At 37.1% G+C, this 11,815-nt stretch overlaps 1 protein-coding gene across 1 annotated transcript in view; it reads left to right on the forward strand.

Annotated features, from left to right (window-relative positions):
- Nucleotides 1-10,726, forward strand: part of tmem8b (transmembrane protein 8B) — an 82,134-nt gene extending 71,408 nt beyond the window's left edge. The window contains exon 13 of the mRNA XM_087788598.1: nt 7,745-10,726. Within this exon, the coding sequence (XP_087644724.1) occupies nt 7,745-8,080 (336 nt within the window). The 3' untranslated portion in view covers nt 8,081-10,726. The remainder of the gene's footprint in view (nt 1-7,744) is intronic.
- Nucleotides 10,727-11,815: the final 1,089 nt, after the last annotated feature.

Here is an 11,815-nt window from a genome sequence, read left to right on the forward strand (position 1 = left end):
TGTAACATTTGAAAAATGTGCCATTGATTTACTTCCATCAGCAAAACTTGCCTTCAGATTGAATCTGGTTTAATTCTGGGCGAACGAGAGGTTACGAGAGCAGAATCCATTATGACTTAATAATAGATAAATCCTCCTCCAGCCAGCTGTAATCAAATCCACTTTGTTTATACAACGAGTCCCATGGAGGTTGAGATTAATGTTCAGATTGAACGCAGTTTAATTCGATCGTCAACGTCAGAGCATTAGCGAAAACCAGAACATCCACTCTTCCTCGTCCTCCCGTCTCTGGCTGAAATCTGTGGGTTGACCAGATTCAAACGAAGACCAGGGGGGGTACGGGGGGGGCTTTGAAAGTTTTTGCAGCCAGTGGGCATTAGTCATGGCTTTATAGTTCCATTATAGCTGCGCTTGTACCTCCACCGACTCTCCTCCGAGTCCTAATGCGCCTCCTGAACTGAGCAGATAAAAAAATAATAGTCTTCCGGGCAGAAGTCCTCGGGAGGAAGAAGCCTTGAACAACAAACCTCTGACTCCGGTCTGCAAACACATCGTCTTCTTCTGCGAGACGTGACTGGTGTGGGAGTCGGAGCTCACTGGAGCTACTTCTTAATTCGGGCGTGTTGTAAACCCTCCAGTTTATACACAAATCACGCGAGAGGAAAGAACGATTTACTATAGTTTAATCTCGGATTAACGGCGGGGTTTACGATCCTCCGCCGAATCAGTCCGACGTAAATCTTGTTAGAGGTTCTTTATTTAGCTGGATTTTCTTTCTTTTGTTCGACGGCAACAATTGCGAGGAAAGGTTGTTTTTTTTCTCACCGTGTTTTCAGCTCACGAAGTAAAAAAAAAAAAAAAAAGCCGCTTTGATGACGACATGAAGCGTTCAGCGACTCCTCGTTTTTTTTTTTGAGAAGATTCTCTCGTCTGAACCTGTCGGGTTTTGCCTCGGATTGTTCTGCGCCGCCACCGAATTAGATCAGTCGGGCGGAGGGCACCGCGAGTGATGGTGACATCTGCAAAAGAGACCAAAGGGAGCGAAGCTGTCACAAGGTTAATTCTTTTCTTTTTTTTTTGCACTGAAATAGAATTTCACTGACGGTTACTAACCAGAGTCGAGTTAAATATGAAATACTTTCTGAAACACTCACTGACAGAACCTTAAAGTCGACCCTTTCTACTGGATTTTTAACGATAGTGAAGGAAATTTCTGTCGATTAATCAATTGAAAAAAGTTTGGCATCACTAGCAATGTTTCCATGGAAACAATATTGATCTTATTTGTAGGATTATATTAATCGTAAATTGTGAAATGCTTAAAGATTCTAACTGAGATACTAAAAATAAATGTGTTTGTGGTATCCCTTGTGTTGCCTCTGGGTCAAGGTGACCCAAAGGCCTGAAAACAAACGTGTTTGTGGAATCCCTTGTGTTGCCTCCGGATCAAGGTGAACGACCTCCCTGGCTTCCATGAATACATATGCAGAGTTCGATCTGAACTACACATTAATTACTGTTTATTAACAGGAAATAAAGAAGTTAAGATAAACTAATCTAAGATAAACTTTGTTTAAAACTAACTTCTCTACATAAATCCTTTATTAGGTTCAAGTACAATGAGAGTAAATATATTTACTATTACGAATACTGTCTATTTTTTTAAGAAAAAATAGACAGTATTAATATCGTCCTAGTTATTCAAAAATAACTATTTGAAATTGAGAATATTTTAATATTTATTCATAGTTAATTATCAGTTATAATGTCAAATATGTTTAAAACTCAACAGTCTTGTCATACTGGGGGGAAAAAACTAATCTACATATATTTGATTTTTGAGGAATAAATTAATATTAATATTAGTATGTTTTTGTTTCTCTCAAGGTACTTTGGTAAAAAGAGAGAAGTTAGTTTAAATTAATCGTAAATTGTGAAATGCTTAAAGATACTAACTGAGACACTAAAAATAAATGTGTTTGTGGTATCCCTTGTGTTGCCTCTGGGTCAAGGTGACCCAAAGGCCTGAAAACAAATGTGATTGTGGAATCCCTTGTGTTGTCTCTGGCTTCCATTAATACATATGCAGAGTTCACTATGAACTACACATTAATTACTGTTTATTAACAGGAAATAAAGAAGTTATTAAAGATAAACTTTGTTTAAAACTAACTTCTCTACATAAATCCTTTATTAGGTTCAAGTACAATGAGAGTAAAGTTATTCATTATTAACAATACTGTCTATTTTTTAAGAAGAAAAAAAAGAAAAAATAGACTAGTATTAATATCGTCCTAGTTACTCCAAAATAACTATTTGAAATTGAGAATATTTTCATAGTTATTCATAGTTAATTATCAGTTATAATGTCAAAAATGTTTAAAACTCAACAGTCTTGTCATACTGGGGGGAAAACACTAATCTACATATATTGGATTTTTGAGGAATAAATTAATATTAATATTAGTATGTTTTTGTTTCTCTCAAGGTACTTTGGTAAAAAAGGGAGAAGTTTAAAATGAATCTTTAATAACTTCTCAATTTTCTGTTAATATTCAGTAATTGAGGTCTTGTTCTCTCATATCAGCTATTAGTGGTAGAATAAAGTCACAACGAACACTGTTAATAAGTAGTTAATTTGCTGTTAATACAAATATGAATAAGTAGTTTATGATAAATTAACATGTGTTCCCCATTCTAAGGTGTCAATTTAGGGTTGGGATTATTGTTGGAGTAATCTGTTCCTTTTTAGAGTTATAGACAAAAATGTTTGTTTATTTTAATGTAGACTGAAGCTCAGTTGTCTTCGTCTTAATCTTCATCCAAAAAGACACTTACATCTACAACATCCAAATACCTCCATATACTGCTCGTCTGTAACGTCCCTCTTGTATTGAAGCCTCGACATGTAAGTCAGTAAGTAATAGTTATTTGTAAAGATCTTTCTAGACCAGGGTCACAAAGCGCTTTAACAATCAAAAACAATACAAAGTTAAAATATATACCAAGACACAAAAGACAAACTCAAGAGTCCAAGAAAATCAGGTAAAAGCACAAATAAAAGTGTCTTAAGATGTTTCTTGAAGGAGTCAGTAGATCATCATACACAGAGGAAGATCGTTCCAAAGCTTAGGAGCAACAGTCTGGAAGGATTTCTCTCCTCTGGTCCAGAAGCATGTTCAGGAACCATCAGTAGATTCTGATCCACAGACCTCAGAGCCCGAGCTGGGGTGTAAGGCTGGATCAGATCACTGATGGAAGGTCTGACCATGAATAGATCTGAAAGTAAGAACCACAATGTTAAATTGATCCTGAAAGAAACTGTCAGCGACAGCTGTTTTAATGATCGGGGAAATGTGAGTTCTTCTACTAGAGCAGCTCAGAATTCTGGCTGCAGAGTTTTGTATCAACGGCAGGCAAGACAGATCCTTTTTATTAAGACACCAAAATAAACTGTTACAATCGTCCAAACAGGACATGAGGAATTGTTACCAATAAATATTCAATAAGTCAGTGTAAATCTTGCACATTGTCAATGTGTTTGAATAAATATAAACTAAGATACTGGGAGCTTCCATTACAAACAAACTTAAAATATGGAGAATTATTTAGGTTTTCTCTGAAAAATTCCTCTTGTAGAGGCTTCAATACAAGAAGGTTTTTACAGTCCAGCAGTATGAAGGTATTTGAATAGTTTTAAGTGTCTTTTTGGACGAAGCCGAAGACAACTGAACTAGTTGCTACATTAAAATGAACAAACATTTTTGACTATAACTCTAAAAAGGAACAGATTACTCTGAAAATAATCCCAACCCTGAACGTTTTAAAAACGATCACCTTGAGTGAATTATATTGCAATGAAATGAAATAAATAAAAGTAAAATATGTTTTTTTAATAAGACATGGGATTTCGGTCTTCTTTTCTAGTCAATGGTTTTGATGCGATGAAGAAATCTTCGTCTGTATTCAGACCTCAGGAAACGTTCCTTGACTTTTCCTTCTCACGCCTCTGCTAATTAAAAACACAAACGATTTGCAAGTGAAACATTTTTAAAAAAAGCTTCTCTTATTAATCTCCTCGCAGGATTTCATACCTTCTGATGTCAACAGGGAAAATAACAAGCAGGACGGGTCGTCACCTAAATCCTGATTCTTTTCTTATTATAGGGAAAGAAATATTATTATAGGAAAGAATTAATAAAGAAGCCAATCAGGGTCGGCGCCGAGCGGGAAATCGCAAATGAAAGCCGCAATAATTAAATGATTTTCAAACGCTATTTAGAGCCAAATGAACCGCCCGGAATCTTTTTTGCATTTCTCGGCATTCAGAGCCACTTAAAGAAAATTGAATTCATACGTTAAACAAAATGAGACATGGTGTTCAATTACCGAGCAGCAAATTAGAATGTGTTTTGGAATATTTCACTCAGTCCTTCCTGTCGCTATTTACGCTTGAGTATTCAAATAGAAAATTAATGGAAATCTGTTCCAGGAGATAGTTTTTATTCCATTGTGTTACTATTATTATGACGTTCAAATGTCAAAAAGTAAAATCGGGAGGTTTTATGTCATAACACGTGATGGAAGAACCATTTTTAAGCAGTTTAACAAGCAGAACGCTACGAGGATTTGTCAAAAAATAGTTTTACTTGTTGGTTTAGAGTTTGAAAAATGTTCTCATCTAAAAAATATAAATTGAATCGACATTAAAACTATCAAGAATATTATGTTAGAAGAAAGTAATAATTAACAAATTCAAGAGTTAAAAAGGTTCCGTTCAATCGTTATAAGAGACGGTCCCGAAAAACAAAACATGGCGGTCAACACACAAGAAAAGGGGGACGCAGGAACAAGACAAAAAACTAAAAGTTCAAGAAGTTTAATCTATAATTAACAAACTCGATGGTTTCAAAGATCCGTCCAATCTCTATAATAGACGCCCCTGAAAAAGAAAAAAGAATGGCGGACAACCAACAAGAAAACTGGGATGCAGGAACAAGACTAAAAACTAAAAGTTTAGGAAGTTTAATCTATAATTAAGAAAGATCTGTCATAGAAGACACCCCTGGAAAAAAAAAAGAATGGTGGTCAACAAACAAGAAAACGGGGATGCAGGAACAAGACAAAAAACTAAAAGTTTAGGAAGTTTAATCTATAATTAAAAAAGATCTGTCATAAAAGACACCCCTGAAAAAAAAAAAGAATGGCGATCAACACACAAGAAAAAGGGAACACATTAACAAATTCAACAGTTCCAAAGATCCCTCTAAAAGTCCATAATAGATGCCCCGGAGTTAAAAAAAAAAAATGGCGGTCAAGACACAAGAAAATGCGGACGCAGGAACAAGACAAAATAACAAAAAGTTCAAGAAGTTTAATGCATAATTAACACATTCAATAATTCCAAAGATCTGTCCATTTTCCACAACAGATGCCCCTGAAAAAACAAAAAGAATGGCAGTCAAAACAGGTCACGAAAACTGGAATGAAGGAACAGGACAAAAGAAATCTAAAGAAGTTGAATCAATAATTAAGAAATTCAATCTCCATAATAGACACCACTGACGAAAAATGGCGGTCAAGACACACAAGAAAACGGTTTGATCAATAATTAACAAATTGAATAGTTCTAAAGATCCGTCCAATCTCCATAACAGTTGCCCCTGAAAGACAAAACGTGGCGGTCAAAACACAAGAAAACAGGAACAAAGGAACACTAGGAAGACGAAAACTAATGATTTATTTTGTTTTACATTAATTTCTTACACAAGTGGAGATAAAAACACCAGCAGTGATACAGTTATAATAATATTGTATGTGGTGAAGTACATTTGATAAACATACTTCACCTCCAAACTGTTTCCTTTTCTCATTTAAAAAAAAGGTCAGAACAGTCTGAAATATGCAACTATTGATTTTTTTTATTGCGTTATCTTGAGCTTCTATGATAATAGAGTCGTTGATGCCTTTCATTTAACAACACTTAAAGTGTTTCTCTCTCTTCTTTGGAAAGATTTTTCTTCCTTAAAACAGCCTTTGATCTTCATCACAAGCCTTTGTTCAGATCAGAAGTACGAACGCCATTGTTGTGCTCGGCACAATCATTTACTTTTTTAAAAAAAATTAGGTTTTTCTTTCTGATTTCAAGTTTATTTTGAGGACAAACACAAAGGAGAGAAAACAATATCTTAAATAAAAGACGCACAAAGCGACCAAAGCTCTGCTGGTTGAGAGAACGCACAACTGACGGATTTTCTTGACTCAAAAATGACTTTATTTAACTCGAGTTGCTTTTTCACTCCATGTTCAAACAATTATTTCTACAAGCAAAGTTGTGCTCAGAACACTTTTCCTGTCATAAAAGGCAACGACTCCCTCTCTTGATATTTACTTGCAGTACTTTAGGTTCGCTAGTTTCCAAGCACTGACTGTTTGAACGATGGATGTGAGATGAAGGAAATGTTTCTTGTTCAACTAGACGACACTAAATCGTGGTGGGAAGAAGAAAATGATTCCTAGTTTCTGTGGAAACTACATGTAGTTTTGTCTCACTTAACACATATATTTTTTATTTAGAGTTTTTATTTTTTAGTTGAAATATTCAAGTTTCAAGAGTCTTTATTGACATCATGCAGCTTTCATCGTGAACAATAACATAATTTAGACTTTTGTAACAGTACACAAGATACAAAGAAAACAGGCAAAGTATAAACTTGTATTTTTTTCATTATCTTTTCTGTCTTAAAAATCCATTCATGGAATGGATGGCTGGATGGATGGATACATACTGTAAATGGATGGATGGATGATACTGTAGATAGATAGATAGATAGATAGATAGATAGATAGATAGATAGATAGATAGATAGATAGATAGATAGATAGATAGATAGATAGATAGATAGATAGATAGATAGATAGATAGATAGATAGATAGATACTATAGATAGATACTATAGATAGATAGATACTATAGATACTATAGATACTATAGATAGATAGATACTATAGATAGATAGATACTATAGATAGATAGATACTATAGATAGATAGATACTATAGATAGATAGATAGATAGATAGATAGATAGATAGATAGATAGATAGATAGATAGATAGATAGATAGATAGATAGATACTATAGATAGATACTATAGATAGATACTATAGATAGATACTATAGATGGATGGATGGATGGATACTATAGATATATAGATGGATGGATTGATACTATAGATGGGTTAGGATGGATGGATGTTGTCAACCATCATGCTGCGAATAAAAACAAAATATAGACATTAATGATAAGTTTTTATTTATAGTATTTTCTCTCTTATTATGTCATTACTAAGTAATACAGCTATGTAAGATCATAACAAATGGAATAAAACACAAAGCAAAAATAATTGATCTGGATAGTAACTACAAATTATAGACAATATTCTGTTCTGATTGGGACTTTACATCAGAGATAGAGTGATGTATTGAACGGAGATATTTAAGCATGTTGTACATTTGTATTTAAAACCAGAACCATATTCTATCTCAACAACAGAACAACATATTTCAGTTAAATCTTCACGAAATATAGATTATGGGAGACGTTTGTTACAATCTTGTTGTTGTTCTGGATCACCATCTGGATCCACACTTATTTTGAAGTAACTCGCCATTACCCGTTTCTCCTTCACTCCCACTGTCCTGATGTGCATCTCTGACCACCAACAACCTCTCATCATTCCAGACGGTCCGAACCATCCGCCGGCGCCGCTGCTACCCTCCCACGTGGAAGCGCTGGGTCTTCTTCCTGTTCCCCGGCACCATGATCGCCACGTCGGCGGTGGCGCTCTACGCCTTCGTGGAGACGGAGGAGAACTACTTCTACATCCACAGCATCTGGCACATGTTGATCGCCGGCAGCGTGGGCTTCCTGCTGCCGCCTCGATCCAAGCCCGACGCCAAAGTGACGCCGCTGAAGCGCCGGCGAGGCTGCGGCTACCAGCTGTGCGTCAACGAGCACGAGGAACTGGGCCTGGTGGACCCGGGCATCATCACCATCAACAGCATCTGCACCAGCTGATAATCTCCTCACCTCAGACACTTGCCTTTCACTTGGATTACCCCCCCCCCCCTGGACCCCCCTACACACACACACCCTCGACACACACTCTGGAAAATAAGCCACAGGACTCAAGACAATAATGTAAATACTTGAATGCAAACGTGACACATTTCCTGGTGTTTTTGTCGAAAGTAAAAAGTACAAAAACAGCAGCGATTATTACTATTATCTATATCTACGGTTGTGCTGACGAGTCGTGGGCTGTTTGTGAAAATATGTATTTAAGTCAAAGCTCAAACGTGGAGCTGAAACCGCGGCAGCTTGTGTTGACACTGATAATCGTGATGAGCTTTTTTAACTTTTTCGCTTCCCGGCGGCGCCGAGACTCCGGGGCGCAGAGAGTGGGAACCGGGACGAAATGAGGCGAGAGACTCTAAAAGTCCTTGAAAATATTGTTGAAAATGTGAGGAAGAACCTTCATCGTTGTTTTGGAGCTCAATCCAAAGGGTAGGCCAGGACCTTGAATCTCTTCTTAAGCCTCCTCAATGAAATCCAACTCGCAATTATGTAGTTTAAATTAAAAGTAGTTCAGTTTTTTGGAGAAAAAATGTAAACCACACGAGCCTGAACAGTTCAAACTAATACACCAGGGGTACAAAAAGAGATAAAAAACAGTACTTTTAATTGGTATAGAGTTTGTGTTTCACTCATACAGGTTCTTTTTAAGCATCTTGACTTGTCAGAGCCTCAAGCTAATTTTACTTCCATAATAGACACCACTGTAAAAAAAAGAAAATGGCGGTCAAGGCACAAGAAAACCCAAACGAAGACCAAAATAAAAAACAAGTTTAAGAAGTTTAATCTATAAAACGAATAAAATCCTTACAAAGATACCTGCAATGTCCATAATAGACAACCCTGAAAATAAAAGAAAGGCGGTCAACACACAAGGAAATGGGGAACGAAGGAACAAGACCAAATAAAACAAGTTTAGAAGTTTAATCTATACTTAACAAATTAAATCTTTTCAAAGATACCTGCAATGTCCATAATAGAATACCTTGGGGGAAAAAAAGAATGGCGGTCAACACACAAGGAAACGGGGAACAAGACCAAATAAAACGAGTTTAGAAGTTTAATCTATACTTAAATTCAATAGTTTCAAAGATGCCTGCAATGTCCTGGAAAAAAAAAAGAATGGCAGTCAACACACAAGGAAACTGGGACAAGGAACAAAACCACGAAATAATACAATTTAAAGTATAATCAAAAATGAACTAATTCTATAGTACCAAAGATCCGTCCAATCTCCATTATAGACATAATTTAGAGGTTCATTTTTAAGTAAACTTAACGTAAACACAAGCTAATTTTACTTCGTAGAATAACAAACACATTCTTGTCAAAATAAAAACTGAACCATAAGTAGCTTCATGCATGTTTTAAGTCTCTGGATACGATAAAATCATGTTTCATGAGTCGCCAAAATAAACTTAACTACACAGTCAAATATGCACAAAATGAAGTATTAAAGTTGCAACAAACGACAAACTAATGCTAATAGCTTATTATGCTAAGCCTTTCATATGGGTTGTCATTCTACAAAACCATTTCCTGTTTTTGGGGCTAAAAATCAAAGAATTTTCTTTCATTTTGAGAGATATGTATGAGCTGTAAATCTCTGTTTAAATATTATCTGTTAATTTGTGACCAGATGTCATTTTGTTCTGCTACTGCAACTAAGCAATGTTTGTAGCTTGCTAAGCTAACAATTATACCCCACTGTTTAAAATTATGCTCACAAAAACAAACTTTAATCATTGAAACAGTTTACACCTTTAAAGTGTTACGGCGTGTAAAAGTTGACATTAATGACAATATGTAACTCACAAAAAGATAAAAATCAAATTGTATGCAACCTTGCTGCTTAAGACTTTGGCTCCGGTAAGGGTTTGAGTGATGTCATGAACTTTTTACAAGGTGGCATGTAAATGTGGTAAGAAGTTTCCTGGATTTCTTGGGGGAGGACACCCTGGAAAGCTTGCACATATCGACTAAAAATAGAACAACAAAAACAGTCGTCAACTCCTCGTTATTGATCGCAAAAAAGAGTCAAATTTTTGACTCCCCTCAGTGTCAACATCAGCGCGGCGGTTCCAGCTGGACACCAACTCTGCTGCTATCTGACGGTGACTGTAAAACTGCTTCTGTTGGTTATTTATTGGCCGCCCCCAGAACCGGGGGGGGGCCAGTCGTGGGCGGTCGTGGGCAGGAACTCGTAACATGTATCGAGGGCACGACGTTTTCTTTCTCTATATTCTTTTTGGAATAATATTTTGCACTGAGACACTGACAAAAAAAATGTTCTTGTGTACATTTTTATAAGAGCTCACAGCGGGCGTCACAAATGTAAAAAAAAAACAACTAGTCGTCAAGTGGAATGTTAGAGTGTCTTCTGTTCAACTGCAATGTATCGCCTCTGAATGTGCCGGTTGTTCCGCCCGAGGAACGCGTCCAAAGTGCAGCCGCCTGTCGGGGGAGCGAACGGGGACGACTTCAAGAGACCTCAAAAAAACCAAGACCTCACCTCCCCGTTCCTCCCCGACGCGGATCTGCGTGATGCCACATTCATAAACAATAAATGTTTTCTTTATTTGCCTCTGTTCCACGTCTGCTCCTCGAACCTCTGATACGCGCCGACCTCCCGCCAAGACCTCAGATAGCAATCTCGGTCTCTAATGGAAGAGGCCGGCACTCAGACGCTGAGATGAGACGCCGTCAACAACATCCTTCTACGAGTAGAGCGGCGGATAAATAATTCCCCTGCAGATCAACAGCCTGAGAACAAACCCTTAGAGTCGAGAGGCTTTCAGGGAGATTTCTTCTTTCATGCATAATCATCGGCGAGTCGTCGGCGTATCGCCTCACAGTCCAGCTAGTTACTGACATATGCCTGGTCTCATATCGAACACTTCTCTAAGTGCACTGCTTTACAATACACTGTAAGACAGTGCACTTGTGCAGTGACCCAATTTCAACAGGGTAGTACCGTCTCAAATCAAACACTTGTAGCTACACACTTACCGGAAATGACTCGACAGCTTCTTCTACTACTTTTTAACGCTGATTGCAACACTCTGTTGGAACTCTTTTTTGTATTTGTGTCTTCTCGTTTGGACTATTGTAATTGTTTATTTTGGTGTCTTAACAAGAAGGAGCTGTCAAGGCTGGCAGTAAACTCTGCAGTGAGAATTCTGACCCCGCTCTAGTAGAAGAACTCACATTTCTCCGATCCTTAAAAACTCTTCACTGGCTGCCAGTTTCTTTCAAGATCCATTTTTAAATTTTGCTTCTTACTTTCAGATCTATTCATGGTCAGACCTTCCATCAGTGATCTGATCCAAGTGGTCGTTCTGCGACAGTTGAAAACGCTTATCAACAATCCGAACAACTTATTAAGTTGTGTTTCATTTTGTTGTTATTGTTTTTGTTGTAAAATTAGTGTTTTCTCGAAACATTTACGCCGGTATCTCCTCTGCGGCCGCCAAGGGTGGAAGGTGTCCATCGACCCACACAAAAAATGTTGGCCGTTTTAGTGCGCAAATCAAATGCTAATTTTCGCACAATCGGGAACACACTTATGCACTCAAAATATTAAGTGTAAGTTCAGAAGTGCGTGATTGGAGACACACCTGTAGACCCCTCACATTTCTCCGATCCTTAAATCTCTTCACTGGCTGCCAGTTCCTTTTA

The sequence above is a fragment of the Callionymus lyra genome, chromosome 1, assembly GCF_982586985.1.
Source record: "Callionymus lyra chromosome 1, fCalLyr1.hap1.1, whole genome shotgun sequence".
In the NCBI taxonomy this organism is placed as follows: domain Eukaryota; kingdom Metazoa; phylum Chordata; class Actinopteri; order Syngnathiformes; family Callionymidae; genus Callionymus; species Callionymus lyra.